This window comes from Papio anubis, chromosome 1 (genome assembly GCF_008728515.1).
Source record: "Papio anubis isolate 15944 chromosome 1, Panubis1.0, whole genome shotgun sequence".
Lineage (NCBI taxonomy): Eukaryota > Metazoa > Chordata > Mammalia > Primates > Cercopithecidae > Papio > Papio anubis.
In genome coordinates this window covers 136,073,908-136,100,196 of record NC_044976.1, presented here as the reverse complement: position 1 = coordinate 136,100,196, position 26,289 = coordinate 136,073,908, and the positions used below count along the sequence as shown (strand labels likewise).

The following is a 26,289-nucleotide window of genomic DNA, read 5'->3' as shown; positions in this document are numbered from 1 at the left end:
TAAAGAGTATTAATAAATGTTGAGTACTAACATTCACTCCCCCTCTCCGTAATAAATGCCTTAGAAAGTTCAGATAAGCAGAATGTTTACTTTCATTTTGTCCCATTGTTACCCTGGTTCTTCCGAGCCCTAGCTTAACCACCGAGCTCCTTTCAGTTGTCCTTAGGTTTCCTTTGATGATGCGTCCTCCACTTCCACATGCTCTAGCGTTCCTTCACTGGGGTCTTCATAGCCCCATGCTGGGCACCAGAAATGTTGGGGTTATCAGGCCCAACACCAGGCCGTGGGGGCTACAAAGTCCATCAGAGTCAAAGGAATGAGAAAAGACAAGTTAAGAGTGCACAAAGTGGGTGTGGGGGCCAGCGCTAGATTGGAGGCTGCGGAAGGCCCTGAGCCCACGCTATTTATTGGTGATCAAACAAAGAAGCAGGTGGTAAGGACATGAGGGTAAACAGGTGAGGGCGTGAGGATGTGGGGGTAGAAAGGTAGTGGTGCATTAAGCATAGCTGTGATGGTTTAGCATTTCCTTTGACGCATATAGAATATGCTCTGCTGCTTGAGATAACGGAGGACATGTTTACAAGTAAGACGCAAGGAACCAACAAGTCTGTGCACATTCCAGAGGCTACAAGGGGTTTTATGCCCCGAGCCCGGGGTTCCGTCCAAGCCACAAGGGGTTTTATGCCATGGGCTTAGATTGTGGTGTGGCAGGGCAGGCTTCCACTCTTTGGCACAGAGCTTGGTGTTCCAAAGGCCACGAGGGGTTTTAGACCCTGGACCCCGGACATCTTCCTAGACTCTTTTACATTATGACAGATAAGGTAGTCCCACCTCAGCTCTTCTACCAACAGCACACGCCTGTTGATCCCAACTACTTGGGAGGCTGAGGCACAAGAATCACTTGAACCAGGGAGGCGGAGATTGTAATGAGCCAAGATCACGCCACTGCACTCCAGCCTAGGTGACAGAGCGAGACACTGTCTCAAAAAAAAAAAAAAAAAAATCATTATCCATTTTAAGCTTTTAGCACAGTGCCTAGAATATAGTAAAGATCAATAAATTATACTTTTTTTTTTTTTTTGAGATGGAGTCTCACTCTGTCACTCAGGCTGTAGTACACTCGTGTGATCTTGGCTCACTGCAACCTCTACCTCCTGGGTTCAAGGAATTCTCGTACCTCAGCCTCCCAAATAGCTGGGACTACAGGCACACTACCACACCCAGCTAATCTTTGTATTTTAGTAGAGACAGGATTTTGCCATGTTGACCAGGCTGGTCTCGAACTCTTGGCCTCAAGTGATACACCTGCCTTGGCCTCCCAAAGTGCTGGGATTACAGGCATAAGCCACCGTGCCTGGCCTAGCAGGCTTTTATTTATTTATTTATTTTTTGTAGAAATTGACATGCCGATTCTAAATTCATATGGGAAAGTAAAGGACCACGAATAGCTAAAACAACTTTGCAAAGGAACACTTTTGCAAAGAGTTGAAGGACTAACACTACCTTCCTTCAGGTCTTATTACATAGCTATGGTTATTCAAGATAGCATCAAGGAAATAAAGTAGATCAATGGAAAAGAACAGAACCCAAAAACAGACCCACATATATATGGATAACTGATTTATTAAATATATCAAAAGGGCCAGGCATGGGGGCTCACACCTGTAATCCCAGCACTTTGGGAGGCTGAGGTGGGTGGCTCACTTGAGGTCAGGAGTTCAAGACCAGCCTGACCAATATGGTGAAACCCTGTCTCTACTAAAAATACAAAAATTAGCCAGGCGTGGTGGCACATGCCTATAATCCCAGCTACTCAAGAGGCTGAGGCAGGAGAATTGCATGAACCCAGGAGATGGAGGTTGCGGTGAGCCAAGATCATGCCACTGCACTCCAACCTGGGTGACAAAGCAAGACTCCATCTCAAAAAATAAAAATAAAAAATAAATTAAAAATAAATAAATATATCAAAGGTGGCCGGGCATGGTGGCTCACGTTTATAATCCTAGCACTTTGGGAGGCAGAGGCAGGTGGATCACCTGAGGTCAAGAGTTTGGGACCAATCTGGCCAACATGGTGAAACCCCGTCTCTACGAAAAATACAAAAAAATTAGCCGGTTGTGGTGGCACGCGCCTGTAATCCCAGCTACTCGGGAGGCTGAGGCAGGAGAATCGTTTGAACCTGGGGGGCGGAGGTTGCAGTGAGCTGAAATCAGCCTGGGTGAAAGAGCGAAATCTGTCTCAAAAAAAAGTGTGAAGGCAGGTTAATGGAAATAAGACAGTCCATTCAACAAATAGTGCTGGAACAACTAGATATTCAGATGTTTTTAAAAAGTGAACTTTGAGCTCTACCTTGTACTATATATAAAAATTAAAAAGATAGATCATAGTTCTAAATGTAAAACCATAAAACTTATAAGAAGAAAACATAGGAAGAAACCTTTGTGACCTTGGTTAGGCAAAGATTTAGAAATAATACCAAAAAAATCTGTAAAAGAAAAAAATGATAAACTGGACTTCTTTAAAATTAAAATATTCTGCTATTCTAAAGACACTATTAAGAGAATGAAAAGACAAGACACATGTTAGAAAAAAATTATTTGCAGCTGGGCACAGTGACACACACCTGTAGTCCCAGCTCCTTGGCAGGCTGAGGTTGGAGGCCAGTTTAGTCAATAGAGCCAGGCCTTGTCTCTAAAAAAAAAAAAGAGACCCAGCGTGGTGGCTCACAGCTGTAATCCCAGCGCTTTGGGAGGCCGAGGCAGGTGGATCACTTGAGGTCAGGAGTTTGAGACCACCCTGGCCTACATGGTGAGACCCAGTCTCTACTAAAAATACAAAAGTTAGCTGGGCATGGTGGTGCATGCCTGTAATCCCAGCTACTAGGGAGGCTGACGCAGGAGAATCACTTGAACATGGGAGATGGAGGTTGCAGTGAGCCAAGATCGAGACATTGCATTCTCGCCTGGCCAAGAAGAGCGAAACCTAATCTCAAAAAAAAAAAAAAAGGAAGAAATTGTATTATTCATTTTATTTAAAAATATCTTTGATAATTTTCAATGGATTTTTATGTTGCCATTGACTCATATACACTTGATTGTAATCATCTACTTCTACTTTATCCTTCTTCGTGATTAAATTTTTGAAAAATCCTAGCTTTAGCGGTTACTAGGGGAGATGAGCTTCCCTCCTGCTTTGGTGAATTCTTTCCTTATGGACAAGTTAGCTCTCTGGAGCAGATGGGGGCTGCATAGCACAGTGGTGAAGAAGAGGCCTTGGAACCAGTCGGCCTGGTCTCCATCTAACTCTGCCTTCCACTGGCTGCACGTCCTCTGGCACGTCACCGAACACCTCTGAGTGTCAGTGGCCTCAGGTGGAATGGGGATAATGTTGGAACCTACCTGAGGATGAAATGCAGACATCACCTGAGATAATACATGTGAAGTACCTAGTTCAGTGTCCGGCCTGCTAGGAGACCTTTAATTAATAGTAGCTGATTTAATCCTTTATGTTTCAGATATGTTTATTCATTCATCTTCTCACAAATATCCAGCTTTTAAAACAGTGAGAGCTGGATCATAAATCTCCCTCCCAGGTGTCCACTAAGCTGTGCCCCAGGCCTTCTGACCTCAGCCTTCCCAGCTGACCTCTGACCCTGCTCTCCTTGCCCACACAGAGTTCAGGGCGACTGTGACCCTGAAGCACCAGTGACCAAGGGCACCTGCTGCTGCCGCCAGGAGATGTACATTGACCTGCAGGGGATGAAGTGGGCTGAAAACTGGGTACTGGAGCCCCCGGGGTTCCTGGCTTATGAGTGTGTGGCACCTGCCAGCAGCCCCCGGAGGCCCTGGCCTTCAAGTGGCCGTTTCTGGGGCCTGGACAGTGCATCGCCTGGGAGACTGCCTTGCTGCCCATGAGGTGAGTGTGTCTGCTGGCCAGAAACAGCCAGTCTTAATTAAAATAGAGAATTCTTGGGCCAGGATGAGCAGAAAGGTTGGAGAACAAAAGAAGGTGGCTGGTGGTGAACCTTATCCTGAAGTGTGCAGGGTGACTGTCAGAAGCTTAAAACTCCAGCCACAGGCCCTGCACGTGGCCTCCTAGCTGTAGTCTGTCAGCCCAGATCGTGAGGATGCTGGTGGTTGAAAGAACTGCACCTAGGCCGGGCGCGGTGGCTCAAGCCTGTAATCCCAGCACTTTGGGAGGCCGAGACGGGCGGATCACGAGGTCAGGAGATCGAGACCATCCTGGCGAACATGGTGAAACCCCATCTCTACTAAAAAACAAAATCTAGCCGGGCGAGGTGGCGGGCGCCTGTGGTCCCAGCTACTTGGGAGGCTGAGGCAGGAGAATGGCGTAAGCCCGGGAGGCGGAGCTTGCAGTGAGCCGAGATCGCGCCACTGCACTCCAGCCTGGGCGACAGAGTGAGACTCCGTCTCAAAAAAAAAAAAAAAAAAAGAAAGAAAGAACTGCACCTCTGAGCAGGTGAAAGGAGGAGCTAAGGAGGGGTGATGGCAGAGGCTATGGGGCAGGCTTTCTAACGATGAGGGACTGGGGATCAACGCTCTCACAGAAGTCAAAAGAGCCCCAGCAACCACCTGCCTGGGCCCTGAGCTTCCTCCAAAGCAGGAGGGGATTCACTAAGAGGTTGCTCCCCTGGCATTGAACTCAGCGTCGTATACTGGTCCTCACCATGAAGACCCCCAAGAGTGCTTCAGACCATTGCTTCTCACATTCTCTGTTCAAAGACATTAATTTGTTTTTAAATTTCCCAGTATGTCACGGACCAATATGTTTGTTAAATATACTAAAAATGAACTGCTAGATGAAATTAAAAAGACATACACAGACAGGTGCAGTGGCTCACGCCCATAATCTCAACACTTTGGGAGGCGGAGGCAGGTGCATGGCTTGAGCCCAGAAGTTCAAGATCAGCCTGGGCAACAAAGTGAGACATCTGTATCTACAAAAATTGAAAAATTAGCCAGGTGTGGTGGTGCAGCCTGTAGTCCCAGTATTCTGGAGGCTGAAGTGGGAGGATCGCTTGAGGCTGCAGTGAGCGGAGATCGCACCACTGCACTCCAGCCTGAGTGATAGAATGAGACGCTGTCTCCAAAAAAATTTTTTAAATAAAAAAATAAAAAAAATAAAAAGACGTACATCATGCAAGTTTGGATTTTTGTTTTTAGATTCACTGACAAAGTTACGGGATCAAACTGCTGTACAAGCTGCTAAACGCTTCTCTCCATTTCTGTCATCGGGGCCGCGGACCGCCCTTTGAGTAGCCTGTTTTATCCCCGGCGGAGGTGGAGCCCTGGGGAGGTGTAGAGACTTTCCCGGATCGCTCAGGTAACGGGAGGGGAAGTGCGGAACCCGGGTCCTCCGGGCCGGGGAACGCCCCGCTCGGAGGCCGGGCTTGGGCGGAGACTGCGCCGGGGCGGCTGGAGACTAGCCGAGGGGAGCCGGGGAGTCGGAGAGACCGCGCGCCTGCAGCCGCCGGAGCCTGCGAGCCGAGACCGTAAGCGCCAGGGGCCGACCGGGCCCGCACTTCCCGAACGCAAACGCGGTTTGGGCTCCGCGCGGGCTGGGCTGCCGGGGTGGGCTGCGGGCCGGGGCGCCGAGGGGTCGGGGCTGCGTCGGTCCGCAGGGGTGCAGAGGGACTTGTAGGCGGTCCGCCCCCAGCTCCTGCCTCGGCCAAGAGACCGCGCGTGCCGCCTCCCGGGGGAAGGAGCCTGCAGGCGACCGCGGACCTCTCGCAGGGAATTCCACGTCCCAGATGGCGGGCAGACGCCGCAGGGCTGGAGGCTCGCGACTCCGGGAGCGCACCGCGTCCCCTGGCCTGGGCGAGCTCTGCTTCCAAGGTCGTGGCTCGCTCCGCGGTGAAATGCACTTATTTGTCACCCAAGTCCAAACACTGATTACACCTTTTAGTTGAAACGCGCTTTCATCTCCGTCTGCCGCTGCAGCCGCCGCCCCGCACCCCCTCGCTCTGGTCTCGGGATTGAAGGCCAGCCCTCTCCGCTTGCAGAACAGGAAACTTGCCCGGGAGTTCACCCTGTAGTCGAAGCCAGGGAATGTGGTCAACCTGAGCAAAAGCGCCGCGGAGACCGAGTCGCCGCCTGCCTCCCTCCCTGGCAGGTGTCGTTTTTCTCTGAGCTTCTGGCTCCTTCCTTGCCCTGGCGGTTCCCGAGACCTTGGAGGAGGGGTGCCTAGCAATGTTGTAATCCTAATTTCGACCTTTCTCTCCTAAAGTTGAATGCCCCCTCCATTCCCCACCTCCTATTGTTTAAACTTCAAGTTCCACAAAGCCTGGATCCGCCCCCACAGGCAACACTGGCTGTCCTGGAAGCTCTGTGAGGGCTCAGCTTGTGGCTGGAGGTGGGAGTTGAGGGGGACCCATACACCTGGCAGGCCAGCTTCCAGGACAGCCCTTTGCTGAGATTGATGAGCTGTTGGTGGAAAATTGTTGAGGACCTTGGGGTTGGTGCCTGTTTCAGTACCATTGTGCAGCCTCCTCTGCATCCAGCATAATTTAAAATAAACATTTTCAGGAAGCCACAATTCTCCAGAAAGTAACATTGTTTTGTGGTGTAATGGTTGCCTCCTTCAGGGAGCTGGGTTTGGGGGATATTAGGGAGCCTTTCACTGGCCCCACTTGGTCTGACTTAGCAGCAAAAACTCTGGGAGTGTTCTGCAAGCAGTTTTTCTTTCCCAAATTTCCACACCTAGGAGGCCCGTGTATTCCCTGAGGAAGCGTGGGCTGTACTTAGGAACTGCTCACTGTGGAACTGGGGCACAGCGGGGAGCATGCCCTCTTGGGATTTGCAGTTCTAGGGGCAGAGGGATAATAAAATACATTTGTAAACTAACAAGTATGTTAGAAGATGAAGTGTGCTATGGAGAGAAATAAAACTTTAAAGAGGGGAGAGGAGTGCCAGGTGGAAAGGAAAGGCCTCACTGAAGGGTGGCATTGGCATAGACCTGAAGAGTTAGGGAGCAGCCAGGCTGCTTCCTGGGGTGCGGGTACAAAGGCTGGGGGCAGGAGTGTGGCCAGCTTGGATGGCCTTATGTTTGTGTTTGCAGAGTGTGGGTCAAGCTGGTGAGTGACCTACTGGATGAACTGAACTAGCTCAGTCGGTAGGCAAGGGGACTCCTGAGCTTTATGTGGCCTTCTTCCCAATTCCAGGAAAGGAAGAACCTTCCATAGAAAACAACTGCTCAGCAAGGCAGCCAGGGTGAACCTCAGCACCATCTGTGACAAGCCACACGCTCTCTGTGTGATGCCTCCTGCCTCTCAGCTGTGCCTGAAGCACACTAGCTGGCACGGACTTACGCAGCTGGAAACATCTTCAGGAAGCCCCGAATGAGGGCTCTGTGGGCAGAGGGACCTTTGCAGAAAGGGCATCTTGACCACTGCAGGAGGTGGAGTGACTCTGTTCAGGCTCCTCCTGGGGTGCCCTGGTTCCTGCCTGATGTCTTAACTGGCATTTTCAGGGAGCCCAGGGTCACCAATGCACAGTGCCCCTCCTGTCGACCTGAGAGCCAGCATACCCAGGCTTGGTGATTGCTCACCTGGCACCTTGATTCCCCTTCTGGTATCTTGGACCAGGCCCAGACATGTGAAGGCAGGGGCTACTGAGATCCATTTCTCAGTTCTTAGGCCAAGAGATTCAACCACATGGATCACAGCTGGGTATACCAAATAAGGGAGGGCCAAGCATGAGCTGGTCACCCTTGCTGAAGAAGTAGCTTGAAGCCCACCCACTCAGGGCCAGAGTGGGCACAGATGGAGTAGACAGATAGTGATTTGAGGGGCCTCTAGGATCTCATACACAAAACACACCTCTGCTAGGGCCATAAATCCCATCAATAGCAATTCATTCCTTTGAGAGGCAATACAGTGATGTGGGAAAAGGATTGGGCTGGAAAAGAGACTTTTCTCATGTCCCAGCTCTGCCATTAATGTGTCCCCTCTCTGGACCTCATCTGTAAAATGAGGTTAGGCTCAGCGATCTGCAAGGCTTCTTGCAGCTCTGCTATGTGATGATTCTGTGGCTAAGTCCAAAGGGATTTCAGGAAAGGAATGTGTAGGAGGGAAACAGTAAGTTTTGATGGGACTCAGTGGGCCCTGTAGCCTCTGCTGGGTCCAGTGAAGACACTTCAAGTAGAGTGAAGGCCACAGGGTAGGGGAGGCAAAATCTTAAGAGTTCAAGGGCCCTGAGTCAAGGCAGGAGGGTCACTGCCCAGCCCGCCTGGCCCCCTGAGCTGCCTGTGACTGGTTCTTGACCCAGACCTAGTGGCTTAGGAGCAGAGTCTCCAAGGGGCTGTGGGATAAGATGGGGGTTGCAGGAGGGAGAAGGCACCTCAGCAGTTCCTCCGTTAGGGGACCAAAGTGTTGCCAAGGATCCAGCCACACCCCTTTCCTGAGGAGGGAGGAGCTGGTGGGCACTCCAGGAAGAGCTTCCTCTCCTTTCCAAGGAAAAAACTGCGCAATCCAATCCTCTATTATATAACTGGGATTGTGCAAACCAAGCTCGCACGGAGCAGCCTCCCCTACTGTCAAGGTTTATTTACTTTCCCAGGGGAAGTCATAGTTCATCCTTTCTCAGCAGAAAGCAGCCATTTGACTGTCACAGCCTGACCTACGGCATTCCAGGAGATGGGTTCAGAGACCTGGAGTGGAGTCCTCATGCCCACTGGCCCTGCTGTGTCTCTGTCTGTTGCCTGGTGGGTGGGTGGGTGTGGTTTAGTGCATGGTCCAGCCCCCGCACAGCCACACCCATTAGGCTCTCCAAGGCCTAACTGAGCAAGCTTGCGTAAGAGGGGAAAGTGTTCTTTTCTCTGAGGAGTTAAAGAGACTTCTGGAAAATTCTCCAGCTACTCCACAAACTAGGATCACAGGTCTTGTTCCTAGGTCAGAAGCAGGAGTTTTTGCTTCCTTTAGCATTTGGGAAGTTTGATGAATAGACTGACTGAATTTGAATGTCTTGTTGGTACTTCAGAGCTGGATTAACTACACATATCTGAGCTTCATTTTTAATTATCTTTAAAATAGAAAAACTGGCTGGGCAAGATGACACACAGCTGTAATCCCAGCATTTTGGGAAGCTGAGGGGGTGGGTCAATTGAGCCCAGGAGTTTTGAGACCAGCCTGGGCAACAAAGTGAGACCTCGTCTCTATAAAGAATAAATTAGCTGGGAGTGGTGGAGCACACCTGTAATCCCAGCACTTTGGGAAGCTGAGGCAGGAGGATATCTTGAGCCTAGGAGTTCAAGACCACCCTGGGCAACATAGTGAGACCCTGTCTCAATTTTTAAAAAGAAAAACTACCTCTTCTTAGGATGGTTGTAGTATGGGAGATGGTCTGTTTAAAGAGTCTTTCCACCCCAGTGTCACAGCTCAGGGCTTCTCTAGCCTTCCTCAGAGTGGCTGTGGGTGCCCAGACACATCCTGAAGTCTAGGTCATGTTCTGAGCTTCTGAGCTTCTATGCCATGGGCCTGCCTGGCTGGCTTTAGTCCAAGAGCAGCCTGGACTGTGACTCTTGAAGGCTGTGGGAGGCTGGTGACCGCAAGCAAGAGGTCCCAGTGCCTCCATGAAGGGTCAGAGAGCTGTACTGTGAGAGGCCAGGAGCAGGCAGCCATTGGCCCTCCAGCCCTCACCAAAGGCCACCACCTCAGCTTGTCCTCTAGCAACTCAGCCTGGGAATTTGCTTTCCCCGTGGAATGAGAGACACTGGCTGCATTGAGGGGTGACTTTCCGGTCCTACAAATTTGTATCCCTCTTTCTGCTAGAATTGGAGAGACTTGGCTAATTTTGGAGAGACTTTGGGAAAGTAAGAGAAATACGTTGGTCCCAGTGCCAAGCCCCAAGGCCATCTTTCCAGGTATGAGTATATCCTGCAGTGATAAGATATGAGGAGCCTCTCTTACCAGCTCTTTGAGGCAAATGAATATACTGTCTCACGTTCCAGTTTTTCTGGCTGTGGCAAGACCTTCTTGCTGCTAAGTTGTCCCTGTGGGGAAATAGCAGTGGGCCCAGCAAACATAGCCACCAGGTCGGCCGGACGTGGTGGCTCACGGCTGTAATCCCAGCACTTTGGGAGGCCGAGACGGGCGGATCACAAGGTCAGGAGATCGAGACCATCCTGGCTAACGGTGAAACCCCGTCTCTACTAAAATACAAAAAAAATTAGCTGAGCATGGTGGCGGGCGCCTGTAGTCCCAGCTACTCAGGAGGCTGAGGCAGGAGAATGGTGTGAACCCGGGAGGCGGAGCTTGCAGTGAGCTGAGATCGTGCCACTGCACTCCAGCCTGGGCGACAGAGCGAGACTCCGTCTCAACAAAAACAAAAACAAAAACATAGCCACCAGGTCAGGGCACAGCCACCAGGTGGAAGAAAGCAGCCCTGCCCTCTTCGTTCCATGTGTGCCTCACTGAGGCAGGATTTCCAGACCCTACCAGAAAGGCTGCTATCAGGGTCACAGTGATACCCTGTCAGGACGTCCTTTTTTTTTTTTTTTTTTGAGACAGTGTCTGGCTCTGTCATCCAGGCTAGAGTGCAGTGGTGCCATCTCAGCTGTCTGCAAACTCTGTCCCACCAGACTCAAGCCATCCTCAGCCTCCCAAGTAGCTGGGATTACAGGCGTGCAACCACCATGCCCGGCTAATTTTCATATTTTTTTTTTTTTGTAGAGACAAGGTTTCACTATGTTGCCCAGGCTGGTCTTGAACTCCTGGACTCAAGCGATCCACCTGCCTCAGCCTCCCAAAGTATTGGGTTTACAGGCGTGAGCCACGGCACCCGGTTAAGATGGAACATCTTAATTTCAGAGTTGCCTTCAGCACTTATGATTGAACACCATAAATATTTTTAGCCTTTTGGGACTTTCAAACTCCTTTTTGCAACCTAAGCATTGCCACAAGCAAACTAACCCCCACCATGACCAAACAACCCAGAACTCGGACCCTGATCCTTGGGCTGCCCTACAGGAAGCACCCCTAGTTCTCTTGCTGCTCTGCTAGATGAGACGGCAGGCTCAGGTTCCTCCATGAGGCCCGGCTTTCAGTGCTCTCCTGTTACACACTGCGAGGAAGCTTCCAGATCGTGGAGCACATTGTTGAGGAAAAGCCACGCTGGGGAGAAGGGGGAGGTGCAGAGTGTGGTTAATGGTGGGAGAGAAATCCGGTAAGTGTGTTATATGATCTACTCCTATTATCCCCTGGAATAGGAGCCTCTCTCCACTCAAATAGAGAATGCCAAGGACTGGCCTGGCATGGTGGCTCACGCCTGTAATCAGGCACCTTGGGATGCCAAGGCAGGCGGATTGCTTGAGAACAGGAGTTCAAGACCAGCCTGGCCAACATGGTGAAACCCCTTCTCTACTAAAAATACAAAAATCAGCCAGGCATGGTGGTGGCGGGTGCCTGTAATCCCAGCTACTCAGGAGGCTGAGGCATGAGAATTACTTGAACCTGGGAGGTGGAGGCTGCAGTGAGCTGAGATTGAGCCATTGTACTCCAGCCTGGGCAATAAAGCAAGGCTCTGTCTTTAAAATTTAAAAAAAAAAAAGTTATTCCAATTTTTTTTTTTAATTTTAAAAGATAAAGAGAATGTCAAGGACTGAAATTCCATGGAGGGCAATGCTTTTTCCTTTTAGGTGGTGAACTGGATTCTGCTTGGACTTTTTCTCTGCTAATTTAGAACCAGTGGAAAAACTCAACAGCTCTAATTTTAATTGGCAGAATGTGAGATGGAATGGGACCTCAAATGAAGCTCCAGGCCAAGAGCTCACAAGCCCTGCAGCATGTACGGCGTCTCTCGGTCTTCTTGAGTTCTGTAACTTAAAGTTTGTGTGGCCTTTAAAGAGTGTGGAAGTAGCCGTCCCCTCTCTGAAGGTGCACAGGATCTGGCCAGCCCACCTGCGTGGCCTTCCCCTTCCCCTCTCCAGACCCTCCACGTCAGATGGGGCCACGGAGGCCTGGAGAAGTGGAGTCACTGACCTGAGGCTACATGGCTGGCAGGCAGCAGGGCCAGGCAGCAAAGCAGGCAGTGAGGGCCTAACTGCCCGCAGGCTGGCTTGGGGCTCCCTCAATCACATTGGCATCCCAGTGCCAATTCCAAATTGTTTTCTTTCTATCTCTCCAGATGTGTAGATAGCATGGAGGTGGAGGGAATTCCCTTCCACACAGAGGGTGATGTGCCCGTCCCTCAGGCCCCAAAACGGCACTCCTGTCCCCAAGAAGGCTGTCTCCCGACACTTTTTACTGCTCTTTTACTCTCCCCCCACTTTTTTTTTCCCCCTGCCTGTAAACTACATTTTTCCTTTCTCTTGGTTTCTGGCTCTAAGCTGTTTTCCCAGGGCTTGGCTCCAGCTCTTGCACAGAGATAAACACGGCCATTGGCCTGGTGCACAAGCCCAACTCGCCTGCATCTGGCCTCTTCCATCCTGAGTCTCTGGGGGTCCCTGGGGTTCAGGGACAATGGCTGAGGGTGGAGAAGCTGGGAGTTGCCCCCAGGGTTTGCCTCCATCACTCTTGGGCCAGCCAAGGGAGTGAGGCTGGGAGCTTCAGGATGACTTTTGGGAAGCCCCTGGGAGCCCCGAGGCTTGGGCAGCTGCTGACAGGGAGTTCACAGCAGGAACGCTCCCAGGCTCCCATCCTGTGTTCGCTTGGCAGGCAGGCCAGAAATGGGAGGGAAGCCATCTGTTTTTCCCTGTCCACTAGATGTTCCCTTCGTCTTGCCCCAGGGAGGAATGGTGAGGCTGGGGTGCTGGGGAGGGCAGGATGGGGGCTGGTTTGGGACCAGGCCTGCAGAAGCAGCAGACCCTCCAAGCCCACCTACCTCTCTGGCCTGGTATCTGAGGGGCAGGTCATGCCATAGTTTTTCCTTTATCCTCTCTGCCCCCACACTTTCCTCCCCAAAGTGGCAGACTTCCCCCAGGAGAAGCACTGGGTTTTCACGCTGCTGTGAGTCTCAGTCGCTATTAGGGAAACGCACAGTCAGAGCCAGGCTTGCCCAACTGTCGCATGCCTGGGTCCACCTCATGGCCTTTGTTCTGGAAAAACACTTGGGCATTCTGACCTGCAGTGCACTTAGCCAAGGCTGGGAACATGGCGAGTGCTGAGTCATGGCCAGCTAGCACTTTACTGCGATTCTAGGAGCAGTTTCTGACAGTGAGGTTATGACTGCTTGCCTGGGTTGGGGGAGGGGAGCCTTTGGACAGGCAGTAGACCTGCCCCTTTACTTTGTGCGGCCGGATCTGAGTCTGACCCCATCTTTTTAGACCCAAAACCCTGATATTTGTAGTGCGCCTAGGATACTGGTTCTCCAGTCTTCTTTGGGGTCAGGGGGCTTTCTCCATAGTGCCTCATGCCACCTATTCAGCCCTCTTCCTGCATTTTATGGTCTGTCTCTACCAACTAGGCTAAGCAGGTTATATTTATTATTCCTCAAGGTGAATCCAGCTCTTCTTGTTCAAAAGTTCTGATTAATTTTCTATGTTCTCATTCAAAGAATTTTTAAATTCATTCATTCATTCAACAAATAATTAAGCATCTACTAGAATGCCAGGCACTGGGAGTCCAGATGGGAGCCAAAGTAGACATGGTCCGTGGCCTACAGGAACTTCTGTCCAGCTGTCAGTCACATAATCACCCTGACAAATGTGAGCATGACGAAGGCTAGGACTGAGAGATGTGCCTTGCTGGGATAGGTCAGGAGAAGCTACCCAGAAGAGGGACAGTCAGTCTGAAATCTGAAAGGTGGGTAGAAGTTAGGGAGGTGGGAAGGGGAGGGAATAACTTTTAGACAGAGGGATTTGCCTTCATAAAGCCCCACAGTAGGACAGAGCATGGTGAGCATAAAACTGAAAGATCAGGGGGGCAGTGTGAGAGCCCAGCCCTAAAACTCTCACTTAGCTTTCAAGTAAACTACTTCTCCATACTATTGATACCAGTAGTACTCTGAGGGGCTAGGGGAGAGGTCAGTGGTCAGATCACCCAGGCCTTGAAGGCCACATTAACCCAGGGACAAGGGGAAGCTCTTTAGGGTCTTGGCAGGGGATGGGATATACATGATCAGATTTGCATTTCCAAAAGATCACTCTGACCTGGCTCATGCCTGTAATCCAGCTATTTGGGAGGCTAAAGCAGGAGAAGTTTGAGACCAACCCGGGCAATATAGTAAGAACCTGTCTTCGTTTAAAAAAAAAACAGGGTTTGTGCGGTGGCTCATGCCTATAATCCCAGCACTTTGGGAGGCCGAGGCAGGTGGATCACAAGGTCAGGAGATTGAGACCATCCTGGCCAACATGGTGAAACCCCATCTCTACTAAAAATACAAAAATTATCTGGGCATGGTGACACACGCCTGTAGTCCCAGCTACTCAGGAGGCTGAGGCAGGAGAATCGCTTGAACCAGGGTGGAGATTGCAGTGAGCCGAGATCGCGCCACTGCACTCTAGCCTGGCCACAGGGAGAGACTCCGTCTCAAAAAAAAAAAAAAAAAAATGTTTTAAAAAGATTGCTGTGGCTGCAGAGTGGCCATTGTGTTGGAAGGGGTAGAGCAGATGTGAGTGGACTGGGCAGGGGCAGCAGTCCAGGGGAGAGCCATAGGAACCTGGGCTGGGTTGGAGATGGATTTGAGATGTACTTTGGAAGTTCAGCTGCCAGAACTTGCTGTTATCTGTGGCGGAGTGAAGGAGAGGGGTTTCAAGGACATCACCTAGGTTTTTGGCTTGGCAGTAGCAAGGAGGGTAGTGTCAGTTACTGCAAGAGGGTACACCAAGAGAAGACAAAGTTTAGGGGAACAGAATCACAGTGCAATTTCAGATGCACTGGAGAAAATTTTGACACAAGGTACTATCTGGGCCACAGGTGGTTCTGCTCAAATACATTTATAGCTCTTTGTCTGCACTTAATCACTCTGTCATACTTAGCTGCAAGGGGGCCAAGAAATGTAAAGTGTTTGGCTGGTCTTCTCCAACTAAAATTAAAATTCCTTTGCTAAGGAAGAAGAAGAGAACATTGCTGGCAGTCTGCCACAACATCCCAATCTGATGGTATGTTTGCCATAGCCACCAGCTCATCAAGGACAGCTGCGGTGAACCGTTGAGTTCTGAGTAATCTCCTGTCCGGGCCACCTTTCTTCACTCAACCACATAATCCTCACATTCCCAAGTATATTATTTCTTTTTTTGAGATGGAGTCTTGCTCTGTTCCTCAGGCTGGAGTGCAGTGGCATGATCTTGGCTCACCGCAACCTCCGCCTCCTGGGTTCAAGCAATTCTCCCTGCCTCAGCCTCCTGAGTAGCTGGGATTACAGGTATGTACCACCACGCCCGGCTAATTTTTGTATATTCAGTAGAGACGGAGTTTCACCATGTTGGCCAGGCTGGTCTTGAACTCCTGACCTCAGGTGATTTGCCCACCTTGGCCTCCAAAGTGCTGGAATTACAGGCGTGAGCCCCCGTGCCCATCCCCAAGTATGTTTTCTTTTTTTTTTTTTTTTTTTATTTTATTTTATTTTTGTTTGTTTCCCAAGTATGTTTTCTTAGCTCACTCTTTTCAGCATGTAATTTACAGAAGGGTAATCTGAATTGTAAACACAGTTTCTAAGTTAAAACTCCTGGTCAGCTCATGATGAAGTAGCAATTTATAAAAGAGATAGTATAGTAATAAATGAGACAACTACACTCTGAAGTATAGAATCATCAACTCTTACCAGAAAACACCCTATGAGACTCGTGTTTTTTTTTTTTTTTTTTGAGACGGAGTCTCGCTCTGTCGCCCAGGCTGGAGTGCAGTGGCCGGATCTCAGCTCACTGCAAGCTCCGCCTCCCGGGTTTACGCCATTCTCCTGCATCAGCCTCCCGAGTAGCTGGGATTACAGGCGCCCGCCACCTCGCCCGGCTAGTTTTTTGTATTTTTTAGTAGAGACGAGATTTCACCGTGTTAGCCAGGATGGTCTCGATCTCCTGACCTTGTGATCCACCCGTCTCGGCCTCCCAAAGTGCTGGGATTACAGGCTTGAGCCACTGCGCCCGGCCACGAGACTCGTGTTATTTCATTCACCCCATGCGCTTCCTCACTTCCATCCCATTCCATCCCACATGCTCTTCTTTCTACCTGGATTATCCCCATTCCACCATTATTTTTCACCTGGTAAACTGCTATTCATACTTAAAAACCCTGCTCAATGACCCCTTCTCTGTGAAACCTTTGTGGCAAAACTTAACCACTTCTGCTTGTGCACACTTCTCTTCCATCTGTGTGCATATAGTATGTGTCTATAACTGGAAGGGTGTTTATCTGTTACCCGTTTCTCTGCCCTGCTAAAGTGTGAGCTCCTACAGTTACAGGGTTGTGTGTTAGTCCCGGTGCCTACACAGTACCCAGCCCGTAGTTCTACTCAGTGTTGCTGAACCAACCTCTGGTCCAAAAGCATGTTTCTACTTGCTTTTCCAAGGCACCAATCCAAATCTCTTATTTACTTTAAAAAACAAATAACTTCTTGGCACTTTAAAAACCACATTCAAATAACAGAAAAAGTTCATTTGAACTTTAAGTATCAATCTGAAAATGAATTGTATGTTTTAAAACTTGACTTAGTGACATCACTTAAGAGAATTTTTAAAAAGCAAACTTTTATTTTTACCCCAGTGTAACAGAAATATTAAGTTCCATTAAATTATTAAACTGATCTACCTTTTTTTTTTTTTTTTTGGAGACAGAGTCTTATGTTGCTCAGGCTGGAGTGCAGGGAGTAATTCGCTCATTGCAACCTCCGCTACCCAGGTTCAAGCAATTCTCCTGCCTCAGCCTCCCGGCTAGCTGGGACTACAAGCGCACACCACCACACCCAGCTAATGTGTGTGTTTTTATTAGAGATGGGGTTTCACCATGTTGGCCAGGCTGGTCACGAACTCCAGACCTCTAGGGATCCACCCGCCTTGGCCTTCCAAAATGCTGGGATTACAGGCATGAGCCACCACCCCCAGCCTGTTTTTCGTTTTTTGGTTCTTTCTTTCTTTTTTTTTTTTTTTTTTTTTTTTTGAGACAGGTTCTTGCTCTGTCTCCCAGGCTGGAGTGCAGTGATCATAGCTCACTGCACCTCAACCACCTGGGCTCAAGCAATCCTCCCACTTCAGCCTCCCAAGTAGCTGGTACCACAGGCATGCACCACCATGCCCGGCTAATTTTTTTTTATTATTTGTAGAGACAGGGTTTTGCCATGTTGCCCAGGCTGTTCTCAAACTCCTGGGCTCAAGTGATCTGCCTGCGTTGGCCTCCCAAAGTGCTGGGATTACAGGTGATTTACATTTTAACTCTGCCGCAAAACAAAGCACCTACTTTATTTGCTCTCCTGTATTTAAAATTGTCCTGTGTGCGTCAGACCCAGAAAGATAAACACAAGTAAACTAACAAGTTACTCTACTTGTATCATTTGTTGCTTTCTAACAGTTTCATTTAGTCCATCTTTGAAGGGTAAAGACCACTGATTGCTCATCTAACTTCTTCACCTTGAACTTATTGGGATTTTTCTTCCAAGTTTCACAAATGCGCGCCCAACATTTGACTTCAGTGTAGAATTGGAATTAAAATATATGCAATCCCATTTCTTACAGTAGGAGCCAATTGTTCATCACGTTCCCCTCTGAGCTCAGTATCTTGTAGCTAAATGACCTCTATCTTCCAGTCTTCCTTTTTAAAAAAAATAAAAAAAAAAAAAATCAGGCTAGTTTGCAACAAAAATTGTATTTTCTTTACTAGGCAAGCGAACCATTTTGTTGGGAAGAGTACCTTGGCTTCGAGAAAGAAAATGATTTCATTCTGAAAGGCTTCCCCTCCAACCCTCTGCCGTGCAAACTCTCTCAGCCCAGTAACTTGTCAGTATTCTGGAAAAATGCATTACAAAACAAAAACTCTAATCAGATAAAATATATCTCTGGAACTTTTGAGACAGATCAATGAAGCTTTGATTTCAGGTGCTAGCAAAATAAAGCAGGCACTCTCATTTTGTATTGTTTTACTTCTCAGTGTTTCATGGCGTCTCCTAAACTTTGATGTTTTGAAGAAGTTCTAATGTTTGCTACATCAGCAGGAGCTGACCACAGGGAAGAGATAAATATAGCTCTCCTTGGAAAGGTGAAGGCTTAGCCACCAGAATTCTGCCCCTTGATGCTGAGAATGCACCTTCTCCAAACAGATGGAAAAGAGGGGTGGAGATTACTCCAGGAATGTATCTTGCAAAACGCTGATACCCGAAGATGTACATAGCCTTGTGCTTTTGGTCATCCTCCCAAATCACGTCCAAGGCACACAGAGAGGAGAGCAGATGCTCCCAGACCACAGTGCCTGTCACCATGCACTCCCTCACATTCAGCCTGTTTATGTGCACACAGCTGCAGCGGGACCTTAGGGTGTGGGCTAAATAACAGGAACAGGGGCTCCTCTGGGGTCTGTTACAAGGCAGAGATTCTCCACAGTAATTAGGGATTTAGTGGAAGAGGAAGGAACACACACGTTGATAATAAGTAGTTCAACATTATTATCCCCATTTTATGATGCAGCTACTGAGCTCAGAGAGGTTTCATAACTTGCCCAGAGCCCCTCAACTAGTACTAATAAATAGTGGAGCCGAGATTTGAACTACCCAAAGAGGAAAGCAAGCAAGAAACCCCTTTATTACTTTTTTTTTTTTTTTTAAGATGAGGGTCTTGTTATGTTGCCCAGGCTGATACTGAATTCCTGACCACATGTGATTCACCACCTTGGCTCCGCAAAGTGCTGGGATTACAGTCATGAGCTACCACACTGGGCCAAAGCCCTCTCATTGTAACCTCCAAGATATTTTCATTTCTAAAGTCAAAGGTCGTCAGAGTTGCTGTGTTGGGGGGAGCCATGGGATGGGGAGTCTCCAGGAAACGCAGGCTGGCTCCTTAAATGGCATCGCCCAAGTTGGCCACCAAGCCTCCCCAGACTCAGTCACTCCTCGGCCCCCTCTTTCCCTGGCTGTGGAGCAGGGGTTTGGACTGGAGGCTGCTGAGTTCCTCTCCAGCTTCCATGCCCAGTGGCAGTGACTTACCAACTGGCCCACCCGGTAGATGTAGGGGTGATGCAGCCCTGCTCATCCTCTGAGTGCTCGTCTGCTGAGTGAGAGAGGGAGGCCATGAGAGGGAGGGGAGGGCTCTGTCATCTACCTAGTGCCACCCCCTCCCCAGCCCACCCCAGGTCCTCTGCCACCTCGGGTTCCCACGTGAACAGTCCTTCTCACTGTGGGGGGATGTTCGCTTTCACCAGCCCAACCCCAGGAAGCCCACCCTGCGGAGGACAGAGGGAGTCTCCACGGCTCCACAGCCCTGTCTGCTTTGTCGGAGATCTGGCCAAGCCGAGTGGTGCCCTCTTGACTGAGCCTCAAACCTTTGCTTTCCCCTTACTCCAAATAAAGCCGCAGCCCTGGCGAGGGAGCCCAGAGGCCTGAGGGCAGCCTGCTGGGTGCCTGGCACTCCCTAGACCCTCCCTGCCTGGGCGGTGTGCATCTGCACTTCTCCCTGCCTCGAGCTGCAGTGTGTGGGCAGGGTCAGGCAGATAGAGAGTGGGTGCCTGGACTCTGATTGGTCAGACTCTAAGAGCCCCTGCAGCTCTTCCCAGGACTGGCTGACCCACCAGTACAGGGAGAGTGTTGTTTCTTATTATTACATTTTTTTGAGAAAAGCTATGAGGCCTGGGAGACGTCCGTGGCTCCCGGGCAGTAGTGGCTGGTCTGTGCTCTAGGAGTCCCTTCTGGCCTGAAGACTCGAGGCTGCAAACAGGTGCTGAGAGGGAACAAGAAGGGGAGGTGGGGTGCAACACGCCCAGTGACAGACCGGGAGTGAGTTCTGTGGTCACAGATTCTAATCCTCACAACCGCAGTGTGATTTACGGTAAGGCCCTTGCCTACTCTGATTCTTGCCTTAAATAAGTGAAAAGGAAAGTCAAGTTTGATGAATTGTGGCTCTTTAGTGGGTGGATTTGCATGTACCATGGATTACATGTACCAGGGTCTAGGAAGTGCCAAGCGCCCAGCAGGCTGCCATCAGGCCTCCGAGCTCCTTCGCCAGGGCTGCGGCTTTATTTGAAGAGGAAAGCAAAGGTTTGAGGCTCAGTCAAGAGGGCGCCACTCGGCCTGGCCAGCTCTCCGACAAAGCAGACGGGGGGTGTGGAGTCATGGTGACCCCCTCTGTCCTTCCCAGGGCGGGCTTCTTGGGGTTGGGCTGGTGAAAGTGAACACTGCCTGCAACAAGGAGAAGGACTGTTCACGTGGGAACGCAAGGCGGCAGTGGGGTTGAAGACCCATCCACACACAGTCAACACCTGCTGTCACACCAGGCTAATCAAGAACACCTTTCTTTCGTTCATTAAATACCTGCTATTAAATAAAGGGCTGTTACTAGGTGGCAAAGTAACACACTGCAGTAGAGCCTATTTGTAATCTGAGATCAGTGGCTGTAAGGCACCATCCTTGAGCCAAGTACTAATATTCTTGTTAATTAGAATGCAAGAGATCGTGTTTTTAAATTTCTCTTTGAATCTGTCACTTTGCTCTCCTTTTCCTGGGTGATACCCCTGGTAGTGCTGGTGGGGGCCATCATAATGCCCCTTGTCCCAGATTCCCTTCTTTTAGATGGGACTCGAGCATTTATCATTTCAGCACTGTATCTCTCAGGTCAACGTGGTTCAGTTTGCTGTGCAAAGTCCAGGGGAGATAACCACGCCGTGCACACATGAGACTGGCTGAGTTGGCAGGACTGTGCAGATGTCAAAAGGCCGTGGGGAGTGGGGGCCAGTGCCTGCAGCCTGCCCTGCCTCTCACACAGGCGCCTAGAGCATCGCCAGGTGCAGAGCTCCACAGCTCTCTTTCCCAAGGAGTGATCGAGGGTGAGAACGTGGAGCCTGGTGGACAGGTGAAGGCACTGGGATCTTTCTGCCCAGAAAGGGGAAAGTTGCACATTTATATCCTAGAGGAAAGCGACAGCGGTGCTCCTCCCTGTGCTGAAGTACAGGTAAGGAGGGTTCACTGGGGAGGGTGATCCCTCTTTATTGTTCATTCTGCTCACAGCCTCCTTGACAACATCATGCAAAATGTGTCTTACTGGCTTCTAGTGCATATGCAGTTGGCACAAATATTAGTGGAGCGCCTTGCTGTGCTGGGCCAATGACCAGTGCTGGGCACTGGGGGTCAAGGCAGTACCCAGGACGGGCACAACTCTGCCTTCCCAAGCTATGGTTTATTGTGGTGGGATCCGCCTGCCCGGTGAAGTGTCTTCAGCTGCTCCTGTTGCTGGGGGAAGCTCTGCTCTCTGCCTTTGGCTGCCTCCCACACGCTCCCATGTGTCTCCCAGTCCCTAACACCTAGTCCTGCTTTCAATACCACAGGAGCTTGTAGCTGACATTTCTCCATCTTCTTTTTTTTTTTTTTTTTTTTTTTTTTTTTTGAGACGGAGTCTCGCTCTGTCGCCCAGGCTGGAGTGCAGTGGCCGGATCTCAGCTCACTGCAAGCTCCGCCTCCCGGGTTTACGCCATTCTCCTGCCTCAGCCTCCCGAGTAGCTGGGACTACAGGCGCCCGCCACCTCGCCCGGCTAGGTTTTTTTTTGTATTTTTTAGTAGAGACAGGGTTTCACCGTGTTAGCCAGGATGGTCTCAATCTCCTGACCTCATGATCCGCCCGTCTCGGCCTCCCAAAGTGCTGGGATTACAGGCTTGAGCCACCGCGCCCGGCCTCTCCATCTTCTTAAAGGGCAGGATTTCCTGGCAGAGACATAACGTCTTTCTGCATGTCTTTTCTTTTCTGAATTCCTTAAAATAAGAGGAACTCATTTCCAGCTGTTCCCTGCCTTGTTTTTATTGTGGAAGTGTGCTCCCAGCTGCCCATCTGATCAGCTGACATAGGGTCTTTGGGACCCAGGCACTACTGCTGCTTGGAATTGAAAGATGAAAGCTATAGAACCAGGCATGGCAGCTCGTGCCTGTAATCCCAACACTTTGGGAAGCCGAGGTGGGCAGATCACTTGAGGTCAGGAGTTTGAGACCAGCCTGGCCAACATGGTGAAACTCTGTCTCTACTAAAAATACAAAAATTAGCAGGAGGTGGTGTATGCACCTGTAATCACAGCTACTCAGGAGTCTGAAGCACGAGAATCTCTTGAACCCAGAGGCAGAAGTTGCAGTGAGCCGAGATCGCATCACTGCACTCTTTGAGACTCTGTCTCAAAAATAAAATAAAATAAAAATAAAAATAAAATAATAATTAAAAAAAAGCAATGGCTTGGCGTGGCTGGAGATGGAACATGCATCAAAGTGTCCCACATGTCTCTGGCAGGGATAGTGAAGGCCTGCACCCTGGCACATGGTAGACTGAGTAAACATTGATCAGTGAGGCCTTGAGGCACTTCAGAGTTTCACAATCCAGAGAAGGAGATGTATTGAAAGTTCAAGGGTGGACACCTGGGCATGGTTCCCAGGAAGAAGGCTGCAGTGGGTTCTAAGAAGTGTGCTGTGACTATGAGAGATGGGGTTGTGGGTTTCCTCTCTTGAAAGGTGTCTCGATAATCACATGTGGGGTGATAAGGGCTCTGGTCCAGGGGATGGGGCAAGGCACGCAGGGGGCTGAATCTGATGGCATCAGGACTTAGTGATGGGCTGTGGGGGAAGAATCGGATGACTCTAGGGCCTGAGGGAGGGAAGCTGGGAGTTCACTGGGATCACTAATAGAAACAGGGAGGTGGGGGGTGCCAAGCTGATTTTCCTAATTAGATTTCCTACAGAACTGCAGGAATAAGATGAGAGCCATCGCCCTGGGTGGATTTGTTTGGAGCTCTATCTCTGGACCACTGTGGACAAGTATTTCTTAGAACGACCCCCAGTGGCCCAATTCTAGGTTTAGTGGGGCAGCTCTTGACTGGAGCAAACTCCAGGGCCTCTGCAACCCCCCAGCAGAGTCCCAGACATCTGACATGTAGCAGCCAATGGAGCATACAAGTGGTGGGGTTCCCAGCAGGGACCACCTCCTGCCTTGGGTTTCCAAGACAGAGTCAGGGGCGCTGCCAGGGGGTGGTCTGCAGGGACCTTGTCAAAACTCAATGCTTTCTCCTCCGCCTGGGTCCTAACTGCACTGCGTCCAGAGAACCTCCTCTGACTCAGGCATAAGGACGGCCTGCATATTCATGCAGGTTACTCTGAACAAGAACAGTCTGTGGGTTACTTGCCTAGGAATGAGGAAGATGAGGAGCTAGATAACAATGCTGGGCTGGTACCTGCCTGATCATGCTTTGCTGAGACTAAGGTTTCTTCCCTTTCTGAGCAAAAAAGACACAGGAGTCAGACAAATGGGGATTAAAACACAACTGAGTTGATGTGAAATGTAATAGGCAACTCTATGGACACAGAAAGTAGATTAGAGTCTGCTTAGGACCTAATGTGGGGGGGGCAGTAGAGGAGCGACAGCTGAAGGGTATGGAATTTCTCTGTGCTGATGAAAATGTTCTACAGTTGACTGTGGGTATAGTTGCACATGCCTGAATATCCTCAAAACCATTGGAGTGTTCACTTTAAATGGGCAAATTGTATGGTATATGAATTATGTTTCAGTAAAGCTCTTACACACACAGTTAAGATGTGTGGCCATGGCTGGGCTTCCTAGCAGTGTCCCCCAACGCTAAATTGAACTTACTCTCCCAGCACTTGGGCCTCCCCATTACCCCCGTCTGCCCTGAGGATGAGCCCCTCTACAAGAGGGACAGAGCAGGGGCTGTGGGCCACCACTCAGGAAGGGTGCTCCTCTCCCCTGGGGGAGGGAGCCCAGAGGGCGTGGACAGAAGCCTTCTCAGACATGAGGCCGCCAGGCACAGTGGGTCATGCCTGTAATCCCAGCACTTTGGGAGGCCAAGGTGGGCGAATTACAAGGTCAAGAGATTGAGACCATCCTGGCCAGTGAAACCCCATCTCTACTAAAAATACAAAAATTAGCTGGGCATGGTGGCATGTGCCTCTAGTCCCAGCTACTCGGGAGGCTGAGGCAGGAGAACTGCTTGAACCCGGGACGCAGAGGTTGCAGTGAGCCGAGATTGTGCAACTGCACTCCATCCTGGGCAACAGAGCGAGACTCTATCTCAAAAAAAAAAAAAAAAAAATGAGGCCTCAGAAATGCAGCTCCCAAAACCCCCTACCCAGGACTGTGCAGAAGCCAATCTAGGTTCCTCTTTTCCCAGGATGATGAACAATTTTCAAAGCTTAGTAGGATTGTGGGTGATTTTGTCTCATTGTCTGTTGTTTTTCCATTTTTCTATATCTCATATATATATTACATATACTATATATAGTAGGTATATAGTGTGTATATAATATATAATATATATTATATATAACAATTTATAATATAATATATAACATATATATTATAATATAACATATAATAATATAACATAATATATAATAAAACATGTATAATATATTATATCTCATATATATTATATCATATATTATATATTATAATATATGTATTATATGTTATACATATAATATATAATATATTATTATACACATAATATATATACGGTCAAATGTAAATAAAATCAGGGACGGGGTTGGAGTGCAGCAGGAAAGAGCCTGCTGCGAATCAGAGTCTCTGAGCTGTCAGGGCTGGGCTGGGCGGGCTCCATTACTGATGACATCCCCCCATTTTGCAGGAGCCATGTGGCTAGAAATCCTCCTGACTTCAGTGCTGGGCTTTGCCATCTACTGGTTCATCTCCCGGGACAAGGAGGAAACTTTGCCACTTGAAGATGGGTGGTGGGGCCCAGGCACGAGGCCCACAGGCAGGGAAGACGAGAGCATCCACCCTTTCAAGGTGGAAACGTCAGATGAGGAGATCCACGTAAGGCACCTTGGGCCAGGCCGGACTGGGCAGTGGAGAGCGTGGTGTCTCGGAGACAGGTTGGGTCTTAGGCCAGATGCGGGAGGGGATGGGGGCTTGGGAATGGTCCGTCCTACTTGGGAGTGTGTTTCAGTCTGCTTTTCCCCTGCTGGGCAGGTGCAGGTTGCTTTGGAGAGGGATACCGAGCCCTCCCACTTTGTCTCTTCTCCTTTCCCTATCCGAGGCCCAGCAGTGCTCAGGCAGGAGATCGGGTGCCAGCAGACTCAGTTACCTGCATCAAAGGTCACAGAAAGCAGCCGTCATCACCTCCTCTATGCCCTGCCTGAAGCCTTGGGAGTGAGGTTGTGGGAGAAAGTGAGCAGGTTTCCACCATCAGAGACCCAGGAAGCACTGAGAAAGCAGGGATGCTGCTGCTTAGGCAACCGCTGTGTATCAGCCATTCCTGGTCACATTCAATCCCTGTGGTGATCCCGCGGGGTGAGGACTGTTGTTCCCATCCTGCAGATGCAGAAGCTGAAGCTCAGGGGCATAAAGCAACTTGTTCAAGGCGGCCTAGCTAACAAGCAGAAAGATTTGAAGTCAGGTCTAACCCTGAAGCCGCTGCCCCTCCTCTGCACAGGGATAGAGTCAGGAAGGAGGTTACTGGGCAAGTGGGGTGACCTGAGAATGCAACCTCAGGGAGGAGCAAGGCTCAAGTTGGGGACAGGACGGTAGGCAGGCCTGGCATGGCCCTGCCTATCCTTTCTTTCATTCTGTGGGTTTTGAGCACCTACTGTGTGCAGGCCCAGCGAGTGCTTGGGAGAAGAGAGAGCCCCTTCCGTCCAACAGCATACAGTCCAGTGAATGAGAAAAGGAATGTGCACAAAGAAAAGTAGACTAAAAGATAAATAAGGATCGACTGGGTGCGGTGGCTCACACCCGTAATCCCAACACTTTAGAAGGCCGAGGTGGGTGGATCACCTGAGGTCAGGAGTTCAAGACCAGCCTGGCCAACATGGTGAAACTCCGTCTCTACTAAAAATACAAAAAATTAGCCGGGTATGGTGGCGGGCACCTATAATAATCCCAGCTACTCGGGAAGCTGAGGCAGGAGAATCCCTTGAACCCAGAAGGCAGAGGCTGCAGTGAGCCAAGATCGCACCACTGCACTTCAGCCTGGGCAACAAGAGTGAAACGCCGTCTCAAAAAAAAAAAGATGGATAAGGATAAATGTCACAAAAAGCATGGATAAAAAGTCATGAGAGTTCCAAGGAAGAAGGGATTTAAAAGCAGAAGCTGGGCTAAACCCAAGAACAACCAGGCTGAGGCTACCTGGGTAGGACTTGCTTGCTGCAGCCTTGCTATTTAGGGCCAAAGCTGAGTCCTGAGGAAAACTCCTTTACG

General features: G+C 49.8%; 1 protein-coding gene across 2 annotated transcripts in view; it reads left to right on the top strand.

The window, feature by feature from the left end:
• The first annotated feature begins 5,392 nt into the window (after positions 1 to 5,392).
• The window catches only part of EPHX1 (epoxide hydrolase 1), a 38,369-nt gene continuing 17,472 nt past the window's right edge, over positions 5,393 to 26,289 (top strand). Inside the window, exons 1-2 of one of the 2 annotated variants that reach the window (XM_021926736.1) lie at positions 5,393 to 5,512; positions 24,719 to 24,906. In XM_021926736.1, the coding sequence (XP_021782428.1) occupies positions 24,724 to 24,906 (183 nt within the window). In that variant the 5' untranslated portion in view covers positions 5,393 to 5,512; positions 24,719 to 24,723. Of the gene's footprint in view, positions 5,513 to 20,292; positions 21,037 to 24,718; positions 24,907 to 26,289 lie in introns of those variants that run through there. The other variant, XM_021926734.2, reaches the window with a different exon arrangement.